A 24,575-nucleotide genomic window follows, 5' to 3' on the forward strand; every position below is an offset into this window, starting at 1 on the left:
GTAAGCGTGTGTGAGTGTGCTCTACCCAGCCAAGTAAGCTGCGGCCCCGACTTCTCCACGGTCTCAACCGGATGAGAGGAAGTTGGGGTGCAGTGGCTGTTAACCAAAGGCCGGTCAGGGGCAGTGTGATGGGTTGATGTTGTGGAACGACAGGGCGTTTATCCATCAGGGCTCCACCCACTGTACCCATAGAGTCCAGTAGAGGGCGGAGCCTGTGTGAGATATAACGGGGGGTTAAGTATTGTAACCCTAGTTATATAAGCACAGGCGGAGCCCTCTACCTAGGGGCCCTGTCTTTCCTATGCCTCTCGCTGAAGAGGGTGTAGGATGACAGTCAGGAGGCGTGGCCGCCTTATATACTGTGGGCCTGCGCGCGCATTCAGGTAGGCTCGCCCCGATTGGCCGGCTACGTTTATGTATCTCAGTAGGTGAATGCTTGCATAGCATGGTTGAGAGTAGTACCCATAGAGTCCAGTAGAGGGCTCCGCCTGTACTTATATAACTAGGGTTACAATACGTAACCCCCCGTTATTGTACGTGAGATGGAAGTATTCCATCACAGTACACTCACACAGTCACACTATAACAGTTTCTACATTAAACCAAACAGAAAGAAAATCAACCCTTTGAAAATCTTTATGTTCCATAATGTTTTTCACTCTCCTTCAGCCAGATTTCTTTAGCTCTATCAGTCGATCACTGATAGCAGGTTGTTTTTTTAGAATGTTTTGTCTCGGAAAGAGAGTGAACCTTAGAATGTCAACTGGATAACAACCAGCTCGCCTCGCCATCACATTACTTTTAACCACGTCACCACTTATGAATGGAAGACTGCCAACATCATCCGGCAAGGGCTGCATATAACATAACAAAATGTATCTGCTAATCATTTGTTCTATAAAATGCCAGAAAAAAGGGAAACAGGTCAAGACATAACATGTGTTTTCATACTGGTGTGTTTAAATCGGTTTAAATCAAGAACAAAGAAGATTCATGATCAGGTATTGCATTAGAGTTTATTGTTGTAGTCATCATTTTGTTGCACTCTCTGCAGGGAGGTACATCTTAAAGGTAATACAGACTGAGGGTACAAGCTACACCGTAGTACATGCATGATGCAGTCACACTGTGGACTCTGCCCTGAACACCCTAATGCACTGGGAGAGTTCCCCTCTCAGAGAGACAGATCTACAACAGTCTCACCGCCATGACACCATACAGGCAACACACCGGACCTACAAACACACCTTTAGAAACGAAGTATGTACAGGTACAGTAGATGACTGTTCAATATGTGAGTGTGATAGTAAAAAAAGGCAGTTATTAAGGCAGAAATATATTAATGAGGAGTGTTATAAAGAACAAAATAGACACCCAGGTCAGTAATGAGACTCTGAATGAGGGAGAGAAATCCTAAAGGCATCATATTGAGACTTACAGTATGATGGTTTTTTCCTGAAGTCTGTACAGTGAACTGTGCATCTGTACACAAAACATGAGGTGTTAATTATGACTAATCCTTACACAATACAAATACTTAATGTAAAGAAAAGTAAACAATTTAATATATATTTATCAACGCAAAGATACATTTAAAAATGCATATGTAAATCAAGACATGGCACAACTGAAAAAACTGACACATGGTACAGAAGGTAAAAATGTTGCTATACCTGCTTTACTCTTAGTGATTGTAGTTAGTTGCATATGAATGGACAGTAGGTTAAATGTGCTTTAATGGCCCTAAAAACATTTTGAATCTGCTTCTCTACTAGTAGCAATAAGGTTGAATATTACAACAACATATTTATCTGTTCATTTACGTCTGCTCTTTTGGGATCTCCCCAACTGGGGCTGTGGAGTGTGGAAGATGTGGTTATTTACCAGACTGGAACGTTTTAATAAAAGTGTTGCATCATGGGAAATGTTTTTGAGCGTGACCCAGATATAACTAATGGAGACAGACAAACACACATGAAGGAGAAACAACATCTCTGCAGCTTCACTTTTCTTCTTAGAATTATTCCTTTATGAAAGTGCAAGTCTTATGTGATTAAATCTGATTAGCTTAGCATTAGTTTTATTATTAGCATCTAGTTTTGGTTTTTCCATCTGAGAAACTGAGATTTAAAAACAGATTTCCAGGGCCCCAGTTTGTCTCATCTTGTAAGACAACAGCACATATTTTTGTTTGGGGTGACATGGATAAGAAAGCTGTTATCATTTGGCACTACATTTGAATGAAAACCAGTTATTTGTTTTAATTGTGATGCAAAGAACGGCTTGCTTTTTTTTTGAAAGCATGCTTTTAAATATGCTTTGCAAAGAGAAAAGTGGGAGGAGTTTCATTGATCATCATCAGCAAAATAAAACAGAGGGACTTCATCGAACAATCATTTACCGTATACACACATGTAAAAAAAATAAACCCATAGAAAATGTACAGTTTGTTATTCCGTAGAGTCACTCTCAGTTACATTAAAGTCTCTCTGCAGGGCCAACAGTCCGTCTTCAGTCTTGTGCTTAAAGATTTTAATGTGAGTTGGGTTGGACCACCCGGGTAATGAAGTAATTCAAAAGTCTGTGGCCAGAGATTAAAGGATCATCTATGATATGGTAAAAAAAACAACTGTATGCTCTTGTCTGAAAGAGCTATTCACGACGATCAGAAAACAGCGACAAACACCACACCGTCCACCACCGAGGTCCAAATCTGAGTATACGTGTACAGTAAGATCATACCCAGTGCTGAGTGCTTCTAATTGTGCCGAAGGAGCTGGAAGGAGCCAGAGATAGAGAGATGAGGAGTTTCAGATCTCCTTGATTGTCCGTTCTGACGGCCGGTACTCCTCCCGTCCTTTAGGGGAGGACATGTAGAAGGACTGGGTCTTGCGTTTTAGGCGCGCTCTCTTGGTGGCCAGGGACAGGCTGTGCTTGCTGGAGGCGATAATGTCAGTGATGAACGTCTTGCAGTCCACACACACCTCCATGGTGGCCCAGTCCTCCGTCAGCTCTGAGGGCAGCTCCAGTTCCTCGTGAGACTTTAAAGAGCCGTGCTTGGATAACCTACATGGGACAGGAGGACAGGAAGGCATAAACAGGATCAGAGGGATATTGTTTTTTTTACTTACTTTGACTTATTGTTGAAACTAAACATGTAACACATGGGTAACACAATCTGTGTGTCAGGGTGACAATCCTAATTACAAAAAAGGATATTTTCTCACTAACATGTAGTGGTCACTAGTCATGTGAATTGATTCATTGTTTGGGTTTTGACGTTTTTCCTTTTCTTTTTTTCAGCATTTGGATAAATCAACACTTGAATTGAATTGTTTGAATAAAGATTATGTAATGCAATATATGCCCCAGCATTTTATGAAATTATGATAAAGAACATATAAATACCTCTGGACCCTTTGTACAACACAAAAATATGCAAACTGTGCTTCTGTATCTCCGAAGAAAAAAATGTAAATGCAATTCAGTTCAGGGAAATTGGACAGATATTTAATCTCAAACAACCAAAAAACATTTCTATATCATTTCAAAATGTGTTAAAGAGTTTATTTTGTATTATACTATAACACAATTTGACTTTCAACATAGTCAAGCAATGCAATTTACCCGGTAGCCAATCACAGTATTGCAGTATGAAATTTGATTACGGGCAAAAAGAATGTCAATTGTAATAGAGACATATTTGAAATTGTTGACAGGAAACCTCAAACGACAAACATTGTGAATAATAACTATATTGACTATAAATATGACTATTTCGATTTTTTGATTCAAGGAGGTTTTATAGAGTATTTGTACAACTTTCCTTGATCTGAGGAAAAGGCGAAAAGAGAAAAATCAGTAACGTCAGCACAAGCCAAGCAGGTACCTGCATACAGGTCAGTGGGAAAAGTAGTACTGCCCCCATCATTTAGAAAACATTTTGGAGTATGTACCAGGCGAGCAATTCACATTTATTGAAATATGCCCCATCTTTGGGTACTGTACATCCATGCATACATCCATGACTCAGGGCTTTGTGGAAATGAGGCGTTTGGGGCAAATGTACTAATATCATGCTAACTCTCAACAGGATAATTAGTTGTACATAAGAACTTCCTGCCTGAATGAATATGAGTGTGTTTAGCTCTTACTTGGATATGGTCTTGTGCAGGCCGTGGCGCTGTGGGCTGCTGGAGGACTTCTCTGATTTGGCAGCAGCTGTGGCTCCAGAGGCTTTTCCAGCTCCTATAGATGCCCCCTTTTTTTCTGCTTTCAAAGTGGGAGGCGCTGCGGCCCCTCCCTCTGCTGACGGCCCCGGCCCTCCAGCCACAGAGAACCCTTGTCCTACGGCAGCAATGGCATTCACCCGCTCCCTGGGGAGGGTGTTGGTGGAGCCAATGGAGTAGATGGGCAAGCTGGAATAAGGTTTGGACGGCAGCCGCATCTGTTAGAGAGACCAGATAGGAATGTAATTAAGTAAAAGCTTAATGGTTACTGAGAAAGAATACTGATGAGGCCTACATGTTTTAAGGAATTCACATGTTCAGTTCATCTACTTGAATAGGCATCTTTAATATTATAATGATACAAAAGATAGCTTTAAGAACATCAGAAAAACAATATGGTTGCATACACAGTTTATAGCCGTTCAGGCACAACACAACGATGGCACCACTGCCCTGTGAAACCCATTATTTATTGTAAATAATAGCTTTCAGAGAACAGTGGGAATGCCCTAAGCAGCTTTTTGAGCAGCGTTTGGGCTAAGGTTATTATTATTTTGTAATATATTAGGGACTCACTAGTGTATCTTAAGGCAATAGAAGAGTTGTTAAATAAGATAAAGTCAGTTTTTGGATGTCACCACATTATTGTCAGTTGCCTAATTAGATCTTATAGTGGATCAAGTAAATGCTGCTCTGACAGCTGATTGGCTGATCGATTCATTCAAGCTGACTCACCTTTTTGCAGCACTGTGCACACACAGGCCTGCACGGAGAAAAGAATGAAGGGAGTGATGAATGAAAACAGTCAAGCTTACTTCTAAATACTTTTTTCAAACAATGCAAGAGATGAAGATAATCATGTAGGTTGTTTTACTTTTTGCAAAACTGGCAGATGTAGGACCAGGTGAACAGGGAAAACCTTTTGGTTCGACAACAGAAGCAGAGCTGCAATAAAAAAAAAAGATGATGTTAGATATCAAGAATGGTACAGCAGGTTACAACTGATTCTATACAGTGTTTCGTTTTCTACTGATAATGATGATGGGGGCAGCAGTTACCTTTCCCTTCTTCATGGCGTTGTAGACCTCTTTGTACTGCTGGAACTTCTCCAGCTCTGCCTTTACCAGCACCTGTCTGATGTGCATCACCTCCTCCACCGTCAGAGAGAGACACTCCACAGGGAAGCAGAACTCCTCCTATAAGGAAAACACACACACACATACACACAGTTACACACACACACACACACACACACACATATACACACAGTTACACACAGTGAGTGATCCTGGCCACAGCACATCTAACACAGTGTTTAACATTCAGCGCACAAACAGCCACCCCTCTGCTTCTTTAGAGCAGCCTGTGAGGGTCCACACTACATTTGGGTCATACAAATGTTCTCATTGTTCAGTGAAGATTCAGAGAGGGTTCGTGATGCGTAAACTAGAGAGATGGGAAGACGTCATGGCAACAGAGCTACTCACAAACAGGGCAATGATTGTAATAAATGACCATTCCAAAGTGATGGATTTGTTTTTTTCCCCCAATTTATATTTTTTATATTTATGTTTATGCCCATAATCAAACATCTTTATTTGTTTTTAATTGTAGCAGGGCTGCAGCAGTTTTGTAGCCGGGTGGTTCCATGTGAGGCAGTTTAACCAAAACGTCCTGGGTTCTATTCCAGACTTTTGACCTGTCTTGCATGTCAAACCACATCTTATATGGGCCCTATTATGCTTTTTGGGGTTTTCCCTTTCCTGTAGTGTGTTATAAAGGTACTGTATCTGTGCATGTAAATGGTCTGCAAAGGCTAAAATCCCTGTGTTTCTCTCCAAACACCTCCCCCCTGCCTGAAACGCCTCCATTGGACTCCTTTGTTTACTTCTGTAACATAGTGACAACACTGTGTAACACTCACGCTTCTATTGGCTAGCAGTTTAACAAATTGTACGTGATAGGCTAAGGGGCGGGACGTCTCTAAGAGGTTGACCAATCACAACAGAGCCGGCCAGCTAACCAATCAGAGCAGACTGGACTCTGGTTTCAAAATAATATCTTTAAACAATAATATTAATAATTGAAAATGTGACAAATGAAAGCCACAGCTGTGTGGGTTGTGTTTGACTTGCTATACTGTGACTGGTGGAAGCATTGTGCTTTGCTTTGCATGTTTTTGGTCTGCACAATGTATCGTTATTTTCAGGAAAGGTTCAATATAATTTGTTCAGGTCTGACTATAGAAAGCTTCTTTTGTTTCGTTCAGTAAACACAGTCTGCCTGCTATCCCTTAGTACTGTATCAGTTACGTTATCTCCGCAAAGCACAAGCCTGAGGGGGATCATGTGTTTTTGGCCGTGTGTCCTTGTGTGTCCACAGCTAATCTCTCATACTACTGGACCTATCAACCTTATATTATTTGTGCACATTTCTGACTGTTGCTATGTAACCCAACCAGAGGCATCAGACAACTTCAGAATATTATTAAAATCTTGAGAGATATGTGAAAAGGCTTCTAAACAGTGCCTACATACAGCATCGTTAGAGCCACACAATGATGTCGAGATCTTAAAATACTTTTTATTTCTAACGCATCCCACCACCACCTGTTAAATATCATTTGTTCAATATTAGAGCAGATTTCAAATGTATTTTAGTTAAGACTGCAACTAATTGTTTTAGTGTGTTAAAATGAAAGCAGTGAAGTAAACAATGGATAAATAAATGATATTGTTCACTGGTCACATGTCATGACACCTCAGAGATAAAGCAGTGTGTCCCTAGTCTATAATGGCAGAAACCTACTCTACAGGTGAATGATGTTTAGTGAAGAAGGAAGCATGAGGAGAGGATGGGCAGCTAGAGTTATTATACCAGGACGGACAGGGGGAGACTGGCAAACCTTGGCCGACTCTCTTCCTCTGAGGTAAACTGCCCTGCACAGAGAAAATACTGCCTTCATCCACCCCAAAGCAAACGCCTCCATAGGGTGTGAACTCTGCAAAGGGTGGAGAGTGGAGGGAGAAGGGCAGAGGAGGAGGAGGAGGAGGAGGGGGTTCCAGGGACGATATGAAGCTATCATCCCAACCTGAAGGGAGGAAGGTTCCTGGAGCTTGATAAAGTCACACCAGGGGAAAATGTGAGAATAGACAGTAGATCTGGTCAAATAGAAAAGAGGAGGGAAGAAATCCAGTATCCAAGTATGAAAGAGATTAAAGTGAGTAGTTTCATCTCCTTCTCATTTGCTTTTCTGTAAAGATAATGATGATTTTTGGCCATGTTTTAGTGCAGTTCTTCATGAAGCAACTGAAGCTGGGCACGGTTTAGCATGCAAACAACAGAAAATAGTTTCCTTTCAGATCAAGTTTTTTCATAGCTATTGGTTTACTACCATTTATATATACATAGTATATACCATTTTACAAACACTTTCTGCTTATATCATGTGCAATAATAATAACAATGTACACTATTAACTTGCAATTATGTATCTGCCACTATGTTTATTTTTGCACTATTACTCATACAATACTGCTCGTCACTGTAAAGTTTTTTACATTCATTATTTGACCATCTATGTTTCTTGTAGTTGTTTAATTCGCTCTTTTTACTGCACTGTTAGTGTACCGTTGTATTATTAAAATTGTTATTTTTATTATTATGCTGCTGTGTTTATTGTATCTTTTTAACTCTGGTACAACAATTTCCTTCAGGATAAATAAAGTCTTATCTTATCTTATCTTACCACATATGCAGATATATACACATTTCTTTAAAGTTTTAATGTGACTGTCCCGGCTGTTCGTTTAATTTTCATTTATTTAGTTCTAGTTTCTTTCATATATATCTTTTGTGAATATTCAGGTGGAAAACTCTGACTTGTTTTTTTTTTACTGGCTACACTTTCTTCAGAGACGCCACAGTATGTTCTAATACTGTCTCATAGTGTCACACTATGTGATTTTGTTAAATAACAACTTTTACTGCACCTTTGAACAGTTTTAAAATGATAGAACCCTTATTCTGCTCATTCAACATGTTTTGTGTTTTTATTAAATCTTCTGAATCTACAGAGAAAAGAAGTGGGACTAACCAGAGACTTAGAGCTCTTTTTAGAAGGCGGCTGAAACAGTCGGACGTTGGTCGGGGTTTCCTTCTCGATGGAGTGTCTCCTCAGGGGGGTCTTACGCCTCTCTGGCTGAGGTGTTGAAGAGATGGGCAGGAACATGGGGGGAGCTGGTGTTCATAGAGGAAAGAGAGGAAAATGAGAGAAGATGACGCTGCTTGACTCGAAATATTCCATCGATTGGTTAATTCAAGGTTCAAGACATTTCCGTAATAAACATGGCAGAGGAGGCTGTTAGATTAAACCCATTGATCACTGTCGGTGTGCTGAGGTGTGAAGGGGACGTAGAAAGATTCCTGACTCACTTTTCTTCCCCACAGCACACTCTGGGGATGTATCATCCATCAAAGACGTAGCCACGCTGGAGCTGCTGGCGGACTTGTGCCCAAATATGTCATCCTGAATGCATGGAAAATACAAACACTTCAGTCATCATTTGCTCTGCACATGCTGGATGTTATTTCTAAAAAACACATCCTACACAAACAGACTGATACTGACGTCAGAGTCAGAGCTGTCCAGCTCGGCGAGGCTGGGCGCCTTCAGGAGCCTCTTCCTCTGAGGAACAGACTGGGATCCCGAGGGTTGTCCCCTGGAAGATGTGGAGCCGTTGGTCAGAGACAGAGTGCTGGACGTCCTCCTGCCCATGTATGGACTAAACTCATCTGCAGAGCCACACACAACAGAGTTATTCAGACAGAAGGAGGGAAAACACTTGACATGGATCTCAAAACAATTCCTCATATTACTCCTTGCATCCAATTTAATTCTTTAAATCTATTTTAACCGATCAGCCCCGAAAAAGGGGAAACCATTTTCAAAGTTTATTCGGAAGGTAAGATGCAATAAAGCCTATTCAGGATTGAGGTGTGAGATCCATCCCAAGGTTATATAGGTCAGGATAGGTGAGTTAAGTTGGTCTGAGGGGAGGCAGAAGAGCAGGCTGGTGTTACACAAAAAGCATGGATGACTCTTTTTTTAATATTATTTTCAGGGGATGCGCTGAATCCTTAAAATCCACAAGGTCATTCTGCATCGAGAGAGGAGTCGTCCAGTGATAGAAGCAAAATTGATGATAACCAAACCCCTAACAAGCTGCCTGACTCTAGCTGTACTTTCAAAATGGTTACGCTGAAAAGAGGGGTTTAGAGGGAGGGAGTAGAGGAGGAGAAATGGAGTGCTGCAAAAGACAGATTAAGACCTGCAGCTGATCTATGGGAGCACTGAAACCGCTCTCTTTTTCCTTTCAGTTTCTTCTCCTGTTTGTGGAAAAAGCTTCCTATTTCTATTCTGGACTAAGACTCACTTTTCTACGACCTAAGAGACTACATATTTAGGCTTTGTACACTTGTGTCCTGCCCAGGCTTTAGTATTGAAATATTGAAATAGAGGATATATTAGTTTACAGCCAGGGAGGCAGACAGACAAGGCCATTGGTTAAGCGTAAACAAGGCCTTCCAAACCAGAGCAGTGCTGATACCTTACCTACTCCGGTACGGAACAAATCCTGAGGCATACTGCGAGTTTTGCCAAAACCTAAAAGGGAACACCTCCTTCATTAGGATAGCTATAAGAATATTCCCCAATTTGGCATGTCTGTGCTTTAAGAACTCAACTATCAAGAACATGTATGTTGAGGTATTGTGATGTTGACCCACACCTCTTAAAGATTAACTTAGAGTTTTGCTGCATATCATTTTTGTCTAATGCTATTTTTGATGGTAAAATGTATCTCCTTGCCCCTTCTATTTTATTGATGACTGTTGAATGTCAGAATGTGGTTTAACAAAAAATCCTTTCCCCTTGATTCTATAACAAATTGATATACTTTAATACATTCATACTCACCGTCAACAAACACTGTTTTGTATTTTTATCTTGTTAGCTTAGCTTAGCATAAAGACAGGTAACAGGGTGTCTTCCAACCAGCACCTTTAAAGTGTTCTAATGAACTTAATGTTGGTTTACTCTATACATAAATATGATAAGTTATATGTTAGCAATTTTTTGTCTGGGTGCAGTGACTTCCTGTAGTATCTTACATGTTACTGCCAGGAAATAGTTCCTGAAAACTCCACATAAAACTTTAACTTTTAAAAGAAGAAGAAGAAAGCTAGCAGTTTCACAATTTTGTTTGTGTACATTTGGACAGAGCCAAGTTAGCTGCCTCCTGTCTTTATGCCAAGACAAGCTAGTATAACTCCTCCTGGTTCTAGCTTCAAACTTAGAGGGCTATTGATCCTTTCATCTAACTCTTCAAGATAGAGAATAAGCACAATTTTAAAATGTTGAGCTATTCCATAAATTGCCAATGCATTTAAACACACCGTCTCCATTTTGTCACTAGGAACAATATAATGGACCCAGAAGTGCATGATACATCACCAAAAGTGGAATATATATCCTGTGAAATGGATTTCTCCTTGAAACGTTATTTTCTTGTTCCTGATTAAAACCTTCATCATGTCCATTAAAGTGTCAATGGGTATGTACCATTAGCCATAACATACCGAGCAGAGTGAAAAACCACACGGCTCACTGTGTGAGAATGATCCATCACAGAGGGAAGTCCGTACACACAGACGTTTTCGGACAGCATGAATGAGTATGCAGAGGTGATAAAGCCTGTGCTGTGATGAGAGACACTGGCAGAGTGGAGCACAGCATTATTGTGATTTGCCTGTGTCAGCAGTATTTTCTTATCACCTCAATCAAAAGTGTCTCATTAAGTCGGTCATGTGCATTTAATGCTGAACACATGTCTCTACAGGGAGACCGGTGCTCTGCAGAGCATGAGGCAGCACCCTGATTCAATTCTGCAGAGTCACCTCTATGAAAGACTCTTTTGTATGACATTGATGATTCTGGGAGACACAGAGGTGGCGGTAACTCTGGCAGCTGCTCATATCGATCCCTTGATTAGATAGCTGGCTGCACACTTATGTAAGATTCACATTAAGGCAGTATATTTCACAGATGACACACTGGGCTAAGGTGACACTTTTCTCCTTCCTAATCCTGTATATTTGTTTGACAGGAGCTGTAGATAAGACAGACTGTATGAGCTGCACTTGTAAGACATTATGATAATTGAGTAGGATTATGAAACCACAACGATGCCTTCCAGCTAAACTTTTACCTGCACTGAGGCAATGTCATTGCACCATTCTTAAAAAAAAACATAAAATTGACTGTAAAACTCAGCCGGATTATGTTACATCATTTGAACTGTCACTGGTCATTAATTCAGCCTGTAAACAGATAGCACCAAGAACAGAAAATCCCTTTAGATATAGCAATCTGTCTGAGATCGTGTGATCTGTCCCAATCAGCGCGCTGAGTTTAATCTGTCCCTTCCCTTCAGTCAGATGCTGATGGGAGGTCAGGGTTCCATCTTGTGACAAAATCCACAGGCACTGCGAAGTGTACATGTAATGAACCCAGTCCATGTTGCCAACAAAATAACTGTCAACTATGGAAAAAGTTTTGCAAGGTAAGGATATTCAAAAGGGAGGAAAGCATATGATGCCTGTCATTGCAGTAGGTTAAAGCAAGTTTGTGCTTACAGTATTCTACTGCCGATTAGAGAGGAAGATCCTCACCTCTCCTCAACTCTAATTCACATGTTGGTGAGAAACTGTGCAGCCAAATTATGCTCTATTAATTATATTTATCATTTAAATAATAAATATAATACAAATACAAATTTCTAATAAATGTTGTGTGCATCCTAAACAAATACGTGGAGTTAAATTAGCTGAACCACCCCCTGGTAATGGATGTACGGTTAAAAATGATTCATCATGTACCCCACCTAGACACCAAAGAAAGTAATACGTTTTTATTTTAATTATATACATTTTTTTCAATTGTATCATTTTTCAAACTTTTCCAAAAAAGACTAAATACTTAAAGTAGGCAAATAAATAATAGAATACCTACATATCACACAACAGCTTTTTCTTATCAGTGTCCTCCTACTGACCAGCGTCCCACATCACCATGTCCCCCCCCCCTCACAGATCATAGCCGACCATCACCAAACACTGAAGCATGACATGAAATGTGTGTGTTGATGCAGTGTGTGCGATGTGTGTACAGTGTGCTGATGCAGTGTGTGTGATGTGTGTGTGTGAGCTGGGAGAGCAGATGAGCAGCCACAACAAGAAGGTAAACAGAAAAAGGCAGATAAGCAGCGAGGTAGACTTTACCTGACGCATCAAAACTGAAAGACATGCTAAGTGGCCGAATTACTGCAACGAGAAACAGTAATGGCATCGCACAGTCATTGCTTGTTATCAGGAAGTATATTAAGGTAAGGTAAGACTTACTGTGATATACTAAATATGCTTGGCAGACATGCAGGGGTATATCACGCTTATTGTCAAGTTTTAGATCACTGAAGTATAACAACAGGACGGGAGATAATAGGATTTCAAATATAAACCATAGCCAATGGTGAGAGATTACAGACATTCAAAAACAGAAGTGGCTTGTTAGTAATCAAGGAATTGCAGACAGTTAGCATTAATATTCAAAAATATAGTAGTAAACTTCAAATATAATGCAAACAGTGTAGTCAATAAAATAATAATAATTGTTAGTTGCAACAGAAAGATAAAAAGTTAAGCAGCATTAGCTAAAAAAGCAAAGAGCAGCGGGACAAATTATAAAAGTGTAGTAGAACACGACGCTACACATTTCTCATCTGGATTCATCCCAGCAGGTGAAAGCATCAGCTCCATACTTCAGATTAAAAATGGCTTTTCAGAGTGAAGTATGTTTTGCATGTGCATGACAGTGTGCATGTGTGTGTGTAACATGAGGAGGACAAAGACGTTTTCCTTACCCAGCCTGCCCCTGCGCATCTCACCAGGCGACACAGGTCTGAGTTTCCTCTCTGATTTGATTTCCGATAGGATCCTCTCATGCAGGGTCGGAGGAAGCTCAGTCAGCGGCTTCAGCTTGCGAGCCGACACCTAGCGCAGGTTGATGATGGGTTAAATAGAGACAGCGACAGGGAGTAAGTAGAGTGGAGAACAACAACTGACAACAAACAAACAGGGTTCTAGCCAGAAGGCCGTTTCATCACCACCTCCTCATCTCTCCTGTGACTGATTGTTCATCTTTTATATAGGGTCGAGTGCCCTGCTGAAACTGCTAGATCTGCAGCGAGATTAATATCAACAGAGATCTGATGAGAGCAGCATTTTACTGAGTTCACAGTGCAGTGAAACTGTAATTTGGAAGCTACAGCATACATCTTTTAAAGAGGCTGGACTAGTTATTAACATACTCTTTTTTTAATACAGAATAATTACAATTTTTACATGATGGTTTTATAGAAATGCTGTAACCTACGTTTGAATGTAATTCCAATAATTTAGAGTCTAGAAAATGTTTTCTTACTGTGGTCAAATATAATATTTAACAAGGACATTTCTGTTTATTTTAACATATCCTATACACTAAATGTGGCAATGTGGCTTTTTGGGTTGTACTAACTTTGGACTCGCCACCACCATTTTAGGGATTTGGGGAAACAAGTCACAAAATAAGGTATATCCTGTTGAAATACACAAACTTTGTATAGCTTTTCAAATAAACATGTCATTTTAAACTCTTGGTGTCTGAGTCTGACGAGAAAGTAAAAGCTGTAGAATTAAAGTTGTTTAATTAATAATGATGTGAAGACTGAATCAGCAGCGATTTTAAACCAGATTTTTAATATCCAAAACTGCCTCCAAAATACGTTCTTTCAACAATCAAATGATAATCTATGTAACTGTTTCTGCAAAATGATCAGCAATGCCAAATAGCTCATAGTGGCCATGTAAGGCTGGGATTCTTGGGAAACACTCAAGGAAGTAGCGGTGTTCTCCATTAGATTTTGGTAACTGTGCGTCTGAACCTTTACACAACATACATTTACAAGTTTGGTGAAATATTTTTGTATCTATCTCACCAGCATAAGGTCGGGAACCACAAATGGTGCGAGATGATTTACAGAATGAGACTGCAGTAAACAAACTTTAAGACCAATCATATTCTTTTTCTTGCCAATTTCTTGATAATTTAACCTCTGTGATCCTCTGAATTGTGTTCAAGAAGGCAAATCATTCTTTGGTTGAACTGGTCACAACTGATGCTCATATGATATGAGAAGGGGTCAGCCAGTCAAAGGTTGGAAACCTCGGTTCTGGCTGAATGTTTTCATAATCAGAATACCTTTCTTCGTCCCACAGAGGGAGATGTACATTGTTACAGCAAGTGAAGAGTGCAAAGATAGCTTAATATAATAAGTAAAATAAAAGTAGAAATTACACAATTTACAATTTACCAAGTACAAAATACACATCCAGTACCAGTACAGTTTTGAGATAGCAGCCAGGTGAAAGTATTAAAAGTGGAAGTATGTATTGCACAGCTATTTACGGTATTTATGTTTATATGTGTGTGGGGGTCTACCAGGGGCCGTGATGGTTATACAGCCTGACCGCTGCAGGAAGGAAGAACCTGCGGTATTTCTGAGGCTGCAAGGAGTGGTTGTGATATTTGAGTCCATGCTCTTGAGTTTAACTTACAGGGTTGAGGGGTGGTCTGGACCTGATGAACTCCAGGATGACTTCATGAGCGCTCTTCTTTAACCTGGGTGGGATGTCTCCATGCATCTGAAAGAACAGCACAGGATGAAATATACTGTACGAGAAAGGTACAAACACTCACAATACTTACCTACCTTGTAGAAAAATCTGGACTCATACTATCAACTTCAATTATTTGTTTTGTTAAATAACCAATTGAGATATAAACAGTTTTATTGCTTCCGTATTTTCAGCAATGCCAAATAGCTTATTGTTACCTCTGGCACTATTTTCCTTGGGGTTTTGTCAACAGTGAGTGTTAACCTGCCAAGCAACTGGAGGTGGAATATGGAAGCCTCAAAGGTGTCAAATGAAAGTGCCTGTCCCCCTTATATCCCCAAAGAAATATAAGTCAAGCACTACACTGGTGTCCTAAAGAGCATCCCCCCATCCCACAGTTGTTATGCAACAGTGTTGTAATTTTTCCAAGCAATTTCCCATAGGATTGGAACAGTGGTACAACAGAAGTGCAGCAAGCTGGAGGCGTGCTTGCATGTGGCAGCGATTTCTATTTGTGGTCGAATCTGGACACTGACCATGACTTTGCGCAGGTTGTAGCGTTTGGACTTAATGTCGTTCATTAGCATCTCATAGGGGGTGAGCTGGAACTCGATGGGCAGGGGGTTATACTGACGATCCTGCACCTTCTTCAGCTTGACTCCTTCACGCAGGGTCCTCATCACCTGAACCCAGAACCGAGCCTGACGGAGGGAACAAAGGGCAGCATGGGAAATGTGAACTATATAATACCATAACCATTTGACTATGACTTTGTTTGGACAACAGCTCTGACCCTGTGCACACAAAGTAAGGAGGGTTCATCAAGGTGTAAAATCCATTCATACAGATTTATGTATGTGTTCATGCAGTTATGGAGAATCTTTAATATGAAACCTAAGAAAAGTCCCAGCTGGATGTCAGAGGTCAGGAGTCTAGTTGCTTACCCAGTCATCTGTCTGTAGTTCATCCAGGTCTTTGCCAGGCCCCTCTGATGACCCTTCCTCCATCTTACGGAGGTTCTGTTGGAAAGAGAGGGAGAGTATGAATATGAAATAAGAACACTAACTGTTTGAATCTTTAGCCATGCTAGTGGTGTTGCCTAAGGGATGGCAGATTTCAGATGGCAGTCATTTAGACCAAAGGGAAAAATCTCAACAACTATTGGATGGATAGCCATGACATTGTTGCAATCGCTAGTTTCAAGTATTCTTCAAAACAGAATGATATTTGTTTTGTAAAATATGTTTCCCTTCACAGAAAATAGACAAAAAAGAAGGTTATGCTTTAGGCGAGGTCACTTCCACCGTATTGTTCATTTTTCAGTTGTAGTGAAGGAACTGTTAATTTCTTCCAGTGAAAATATTTTTTTTTTAGCATGTTTTTTGCTAGTCAAATTAGCATTGCAAACTTTGCTAAGCAAGCTAACGTTTGCTATGCTAACAGTACCCCGCCCCAATAAGCCTGGTTCTTCCCAAGCTCCACCCTCTTGTCCAAATATGGTCACTTGTCCCCCTAAAAAACAATATGTTAATAGACAGAATACCAAACTGGTTGTCCATACATTAAATGGTGACGTTTTCTTTGTTATATAAGCTGATAGCATGGCTATAGACTGAATTTCATTTAGCTGCTTACATTTCAGAGTCTTGGTAGTGTGCATGCTGGCACTGTAAATATACAGTCTATGGTTAGTAATGACACAACCACTCTCTCACTAACCATTTTTAGGAATTTGGGGCTTTAATATGTCTTACAATTCTTTATTTTTTTAGCTAGTTAGCTAGCTGTGTTTGTACAATAATCACAACAGCCTGACAGAGCTGCTAGCATGTTCTAGACTTAAACTGTAATATTAGCCTTAAAACAAAGAGAAACTTGATCACATATTCAGAAGAAAAATAACACGAACCTGACAGAATCCCTAACGCTTAACAGAAAGCACATCTCCTTCTTGACACCTGTGTCGCACAACGTGAGTCCATTATAGTGTTGTAAAACACTGACAACCTCTGGGTGGGAAACTTGGAGCTTTAAAGTTCAACAGAGGACACTTTCAATGTGTGAGTGTGTGTGTGTAATAGAGAAAGCACTAGAGCAAGAAAGAGAAGGAAATAAAATGTAACAAAATGTGTGTTATGAATTTAGAGATACAGGCAGACCTAAACTATATCCCTCTGGTTAATACATGAGGCGAGATACTGATAAGACAATCACAAGGAGTCTGCCCAGCCGACAGCAGCATAAGACCCCATCCCACCGGGGAAATCACAATTCACCATCATCCTGCAAGGAGAACAGCTGCCTTGACTGGACTGCAGGCTCCATGTAAGAGTTATATAATATCACTCACAACATAATGCATTTTGCGGCATCATAACTCTGTATGCTCACAGTGCATACAGTTATTCAGAGTCATAAGGTCATAATGAAGTGCTTAATACACTTATAATGGTCCATCCAATTAAAACAATACTTATTGAGCCAGTGAAGAGGATAAAGGGAGATTAGAACACTTGCTTTTAAACACCATTATCTCATTGGTATGAGTGGTGCGTGTTGAAATCAGATCAAAGCCACATATCTCCATTTCAAAGGGTTGGATTAGACAGTGTTCTCTTCACTTGACGGGGACAGCATTTTAATTCAAACATGAAAAGCAACTCTCGTGTGGACAAAATAAATAATTAGAGCAATTACCAATAGCATCTAGAACCATATTTTTCCTTGTCAATAATTCTCTCTCTCTTGGCAGCCATGACACTTGAATCTACTGTGCAGCTCTGCTTAAAGACTGGGACGTGGGGGAGAGGCTGAACATCACCCATCTTACCCCTGGGCCCTCGAACGCACACACAGTCAAACAGCTAGCATTTCAGATAAACACTGGCATTAACAGACTGTGAATGCATGCACCGATGAAGGCATAAATAAAAAGACAAACAATCACATGATGCATCCACGCACACACACTCATACACACAAACACTAACATTGGTCTAAATGACCTTGCATCACACTCACCAGTTCACCATGAGGCTCAACAACAGTTTACACTTCAATATTGATCAAGACACTGAAGTAAAGCGAGATAAGCTTATTGTTGACTGACATTTTATTATTTCTTCCTTGTGTTTATTGCATATTTTTACCTTGTCTTTAATATTAGACATTAAACAAATAATAAGCACTATGTAAACTGGGTAATTGACATGACATATACACAGGTACTGTTTCTTCAGCCATGCGAAGTGCTCTTTGAAACTGTATTTAGCGAAATACTAACTTCAGTATTCTAACATGCTTGTAATGACAACAGTTGCATTCTGATGTTTAACAGGTTTAGCATTTACCATGTTAACCGTTTTAGCTTGGCATGTTATGGTGCGAGTATTTACAAATTAAATTAGCACTAAACATTAAGTACAGCTGATGTTGAGGGGAATATGATTGGTTGTGAAGATTATTCGGTCATAAACCAAAGTATTGCATACATTGAAATGTTGAGCTTAAGATGGTGCTTTATAAAAAGTCTGAATCAGCAAAAGATTACAATAAATACTGTGGAGATATTAATTGTTTGGACCTATGGCAATATATCCAATACGCTAGAGTTAAAGTCAGGGGAGTCAAAACATGACTGCTTTACTTTCTAGGCCCAACTTCCTCTTTTAATGGCTTCTTTCTCAGACTGAGAGTTATGTAACCAACCAGATACCCTCTATTTATTCTGATGCATTACGCACACTAAAAAGGGCAGCAGGTAGTGCATGGCAGGAAGGAACCCTGAGGTGACACACACACACACACACACACACACACACACACACACACACACACACACACACACACACACACACACACACACACACACACACACACACACACACACACACACACACACACACACACACACACACACACACACACACACACACACACACACACACACACACACACACACACACACACACACACACACACACACACCACTCCTGACGGGAAATGTTCCAACTCGCAGCCAAGCTCCTGAGGAGAAACAATGCCCAAAATGCACTTTATCAACAAGTTGAGGAATTAATAAAAGGACCAGCCTCAATGTGAACTTGCGGAACATAAAATAATGTTTTCCAACATTTTCCCAAAGCAACTATTAGTAGCTCATAGATTAGTATCTTGTGATTATAACGCTTTCTAACTATGAAAACCAGCAAATCACTGCAATAAAAGAAGTCACTTGCAGGCCCCGGCTTTAATATGGACTCATGACCCATAACAGACAGCATACCAATAATACACTGAAGCAGCATTAATCCTCTGAGGTATGTGCACAACTTGGAAACACATTACAACACAGAGCCTCCTATTACTACAAAAGGAGATGCAAACATGATTATTTGAGTCATGCCCCTCTGGAAATTAGCTGTGTGAAGCTGAACAAATGCTGAATGAGAGTCAGCATGTCTCCAGATATTGTCATCTATGTCGGATATGAACATCAGACATGTCACTCCTTCTTCACAGTGACCCATTTCCTCCTGGCAGCCCACAGGGTGTGAGAGCACGGCCTGTCTTCCACACACAGACGGTACACCGGACTGTTGTGACATTACAGTGAGTGTGTATCAATGATGCTGATAGCTGGTATTCTCTGTCCTTGTCAAGTTTGCGCACTTTTATGCCAAAAACAGCAAACATTTACAGATAAGTAGTCCATTTACTTCAATGGTGACTTTTGCCGGTTTGGAAAATCCTCTCAAACAGCATGTATGTATTAGGGGACCATGAAACTCACAGTGAAGACTAGAATGTTTAAAAACAGGATGGCGAATCAAACAAGTAACCAGAAAGTGAATGAAAATACACTCCGCCAACATTCTTTTTTTCCTGTTATTGTGAAGGGGCCTCCATTAGATCAGAAATGAACAACACAAGTTAACTGATATTTAATGTTGAATAAAATGTCTATTTGCTTGATTTACTGTGACATCTGTAGCACCACGAAAACCCTTTTTCAGAATGTAATAATGTTTTAAGGGTCTTTACAAAATGTATAGAGGTAATGTGTTATGTCTGCTTGTTAAAAAACAAAGTTGTGAAAATAATATGAAGTGTTAAATGGACTGTATTGATATAGCGGTTTATCCAGTCTTTATGACCCCTCAAAGCGCTTTGCATTTCAATCAAACCCCATTCATACAGAGCAGTGTGCCACTTGCTCGAGGAAGCACACACACCCTGGGCAATGGCATCGGGAGCAACTTAAGTATCCTGCCCAAGGATACATCGACATGGATGTAGCCCCCGACTGCAGGGGCTGGGATCGAACCCACAACCTTCTGACTAAAAGACGATCGCACTTCCAGTGGTGAATTGGTCCTCGTTATATCATGTTCTCAAGTAAATACCTTAATAACTTAATGGAACTTCTAATATAAACCATCAATCTTCACTTTTATAAAATGTTTTGATTCCTAAAACACAAATAGAACTATGTTTCTATGCTGTTACACTTAGTTGTATTTTGATGGAACTATTTATGTATGTATTCAAGTGGCCTTAATGTTGCAAATTAGGCTGGATTTGAAGGACCCAAGGATTATTGTAATAAAGATATTTTATTTATGGGTTATTAAGCAATCTAAAACCCATTTGCTTTCGCCCCCTTGTTCTTACACAATATAAGCATTGAGTGATGCATAGGAATGCTGAGTATAAGCTGTGAGTCAGAGGTATTGTGTGTTATGTCATAGCTCAAGGTATATAGGCTGTGCACTGACGTGTCCATTCATCTCTTTATTCACGGTCATTACCACGGCGGATGCGTCTGTGAATCAGTTGAGCTCCTCCGCTCTGTCACACACACAGCTGTGTGACCGCTGACTGCATGTCTCTGTGTGTCCATGCCTATGTCATGCTACACTCCATCCCTTCCTCTCTGAAATGATGGATTATTATTGAAACAGGCATGCTAGATCACTCAGATATGCCTTTTATGCTCCGATGGTTTTCTTATTTGAACGTTACTACACAAAAGCAAGAAGAGAAAAACTGGCTTCATGTAACGTAAGACTGGCTGTTAAAGGATAAAAGTTCAATATTAATGTTCACTTTGGTTTGCATTACCAGAATCGCAAAGATACTACACATGAGCATATGTTTTAATCGAGTGTTTTTAGAAATATTCCTCTTTTTCATAAAGCATAGTGTAATGGAACCCTCAATAGACATTCGTATGTCTTTTCATCTCTCAACTCTTTCTGTATATAAAACAACGGTTACTGGACAATCAAACATGCTGTCATAAACTGATTTTCCTAATTGTCTGTGCCTATTCATTTTAATGTTTGTCTTTTAAGTCTTTAGTGTATTTTTGGGTTTGTATTTTTGTGCTTTTGATGGTGCATATGTGCTTTAATACGTGCTGTAAATGTACTTTTGTGTTGTTTTTTTTGTGATAATATGCTATTCCAGGGACTGCAGATGAAAATAGCCTTTATGTTCCTTCTTAAATAAATAAATACAAATACAAAATGTGACTATGACCTATAGGCACTACAGCTCCACAATACTAACACTCAACCACAGAGTCATGTTGATTGCTGGGGTGGGTTGCATGTACAGTACAGTAAGGTCACAGTGCTAAATCATCTAAAGCGGTGCCTTGCTGCTCTGTGCCTCATGTAAAGGTCAGTGATCATCCTGTGACCTTTCATTAGAGGGGAGTTCCCTGTGCAGTGGGGTCAAGCTGTGTTTTTAAATAAGACTTGTAAAAGCAAAGGCATATGCATTCATCATACCAAGATGATAAAGATAAGAACCCACCTCTTTGGCACTTCTGATCTTCTCCAGGAAAGTACCCAGCTCCCTGGTTTCTGTGTAGAGAGCCCGGCACACGGCCTGGTAGTGACCGGGGACGTCCGACAGACTGGGGAGGTGGGATGTGCACAGCTGGAAGAGAGAAAAAACTGTTTGTAGTACACAGTTTATTTATCATAAACACAACAGGGATCAAGGAGAAAGCATTAAGTGCAATTTATTTTATTTGTGTAAACCCATGAACTGATCAATATCCATGTTATTTTGATATATCAATGAACAAACTTAGTAAAGCACATTCAGGTTATGTAAAGCAATCGTTTATTCTTGGTCAACACTATCTGTGTTATTCCTAAATTATGAGGATCATTTGAATCCTGGCTTGTTAGCTAACAATGCTAATCAGAACAGTTGTTGGTCAACTGAGTCTCTCCTCTCCAGAAACACGGTTGCCTAGGAGAAGTAATAAGACAAAGGGAACTACATTTGAGCTGCCTGCAACTAACTTATTTATCCATCTGTTAAATTTGTTTTCTGTAAATCCAATAATGAAAGGGTCCATCAAATGTCACAGAAATGTTGAACGTTTTAGCTTTCTATTATTTTGCTTTTTTCAACCAGCAGCCCCAAACCAGATTGCAATCATAAGGAAACGAGCAAATATTCAAATGTAATATGCTGAAAACAGAGACGGCGAGCATTAATATCAATCAACTCATTTATAGAGTCATTGTCGCAGCTCTACCCATTGTTCTGTATCGCAGCAACCTCAATTAAGGAGCAATTCTTGTTATCAGTTTCTTCTAGATTCAGTGTTCAGACTTAAGCAAAACAAATCATTTAATGTAACTGTTTTTATTTACTTCGGACTACATCAGAATTTTTCCATGACTCCTCTGCACTGCTAGAATATGAGATTGTTTATTATTTTTCATACTTTAAGTACATTTATCTGACTACACTTTCATTCTTTTACTTTACTTGTAGTGGATTATTTTCCCACAGGGCTACTTTTACTAAACAAAAGAATCTCAATACTTCCTTTACCACTGTCAAACTGTGTTTAGCCTTGCTAATGGTTCTCAGGGACCCTGCAAAAAAACTAAATACCCCAAAAACAGACGTTTGTAAACAACTGTTTCATTTCATTTCATTTCAAACCTTTATTTATCCAGGTTGTATCCCATTGAGATCATTGATCTCTTTTTCAAGGGAGACCTGCTCAAGTAGGTTCCACATGAAACATTAAAAACATAAACAGAGCAACAAAAGGACATCATACATTAGCATTACAGGGATTACAATTTACATACTATCCACATGCACAGGTACCAACAGCTTCCGATTCAGTAGCATCCAACAGAGCTTTAAAATCATTGAGTGGCACCAGATTGCTCAGTTTCCATTTTAATTGCAGACTGTTCCAGGACAGTGGAGCTGCGCATCTAAATGCTATCTTCCCTAAGACAGTCCTAGCAGTTGGCACATTTAATAAAACCACAGCATGCGATCTCAGGCAGTAGCCACTTACAATTCGCCGTGAGATCAGGGAGCAGATGTAGGATGGAAGTTTCCCTAACATGGCTTTATATATAAAAATGTACCAGTGACTGAGCCTCCGTACAGTTAGTGAAGGCAGACCAGCCCTTGCATACAGGGTACAGTGATGGGTTAATGCTTTACAGTTTGTCACAAATCTCAGTGCACTGTGATACGCAGCATCTAACTTGACCAGGCAATTGGCAGGTGCATTCATATAAATCAGATCACCATAGTCCAGTACAGGTAAAAAGGTCACAGAGACTAGCCTTTTTCTGGCCTCGAGCGAGAAACAGGACTTGTTCCTGTAGAAGAAACCTAGCGTAACCCTCAGTTTTTTAAGCAGGTTATTGACATGACGTTTAAAAGTGAGACAATCATCAAGCCAGATACCAAGGTATTTGTAACAGGCAACCACTTCAAGTTTTATTCCTTGCGTAGTTAAAATATCTAAAACAGGCTCTGGTGTCTTTTTAGCTTTTGAAAAGAGCATTACCTTGGTTTTCTCAACATTTAAAAGAAGCTTTAGTTCAGAGAGCTGAGTCTGAATAATGTTAAAAGCAGCTTGCAATTCAACAACAGCCTCCTTAATGGAGGGACGTGCAGGAGGCTGTTGTTGAATTGCAAGCTGCTTTTAACTGTTATTGACTGCAGAACACAATTGACAAGACACTAATGGCAGCCGTGATGACAGAATACGTCCTCATGTCACTCAGAACAGAATGTACCCTTGGCCAATGCTCGGCATGCTCTTTGCATCCAGACAGCCGTCTCTGCAGAAAGTGTATCCTATATCCTCAGCCTATCACAAGTGGGTGAAAAACAGAAACAATGCTATATCCAATGTGTTTTTTACAGTATATCAGGTCAGGACAAAAGGTACACTGAGGGAGCACACAGAGGGAACGGTCAGAGGGTGAAAACACAGAGACAACAATTGGAACTGACAGCTAGCTAGCCATCAGGCCAGCCAGACTGTCACACTGTGTGTGTGTGTGTGTGTGTGTGTGTGTGTGTGTGTGTGTGTGTGTGTGTGTGTGTGTGTGTGTGTGTGTGTGTGTGTGTGTGTGTGTGTGTGTGTGTGTGTGTGTGTGTGTGTGTGTGTGTGTGTGTGTGTGTGTGTGTGTGTGTGTGTGTGTGTGTGTGGTCATTATGTAAACAGTGTGAGGCGATCTGAGATGTGTCGTTGGACAACAGTGATACATGACTCCCAGCATG

The 24,575-nt window shown here is 40.1% G+C and overlaps 1 protein-coding gene across 2 annotated transcripts in view; it reads right to left on the reverse strand.

Moving 5' to 3' along the window:
• Window positions 1–997: 997 nt before the first annotated feature.
• Window positions 998–24,575, reverse strand: part of spire1b (spire-type actin nucleation factor 1b) — a 51,641-nt gene continuing 28,063 nt past the window's right edge. The window contains exons 4-18 of one of the 2 annotated variants that reach the window (XM_034115584.1): window positions 21,825–21,950; window positions 15,947–16,021; window positions 15,539–15,703; window positions 14,943–15,029; window positions 13,208–13,337; window positions 12,570–12,611; window positions 9,844–9,894; window positions 8,860–9,023; window positions 8,664–8,757; window positions 8,326–8,468; window positions 5,288–5,425; window positions 5,104–5,174; window positions 4,965–4,992; window positions 4,155–4,447; window positions 998–3,066 (exon numbers count right to left, since the gene is read on the reverse strand). In XM_034115584.1, coding sequence (XP_033971475.1) covers window positions 2,811–3,066; window positions 4,155–4,447; window positions 4,965–4,992; window positions 5,104–5,174; window positions 5,288–5,425; window positions 8,326–8,468; window positions 8,664–8,757; window positions 8,860–9,023; window positions 9,844–9,894; window positions 12,570–12,611; window positions 13,208–13,337; window positions 14,943–15,029; window positions 15,539–15,703; window positions 15,947–16,021; window positions 21,825–21,950 — 1,863 coding nt within the window. In that variant the 3' untranslated portion in view covers window positions 998–2,810. The remainder of the gene's footprint in view (window positions 3,067–4,154; window positions 4,448–4,964; window positions 4,993–5,103; window positions 5,175–5,287; window positions 5,426–8,325; window positions 8,469–8,663; window positions 8,758–8,859; window positions 9,024–9,843; window positions 9,895–12,569; window positions 12,612–13,207; window positions 13,338–14,942; window positions 15,030–15,538; window positions 15,704–15,946; window positions 16,022–21,824; window positions 21,951–24,575) is intronic. The other variant, XM_034115585.1, reaches the window with a different exon arrangement.

Source organism: Trematomus bernacchii, unplaced genomic scaffold (genome assembly GCF_902827165.1).
Source record: "Trematomus bernacchii unplaced genomic scaffold, fTreBer1.1, whole genome shotgun sequence".
NCBI lineage: Eukaryota > Metazoa > Chordata > Actinopteri > Perciformes > Nototheniidae > Trematomus > Trematomus bernacchii.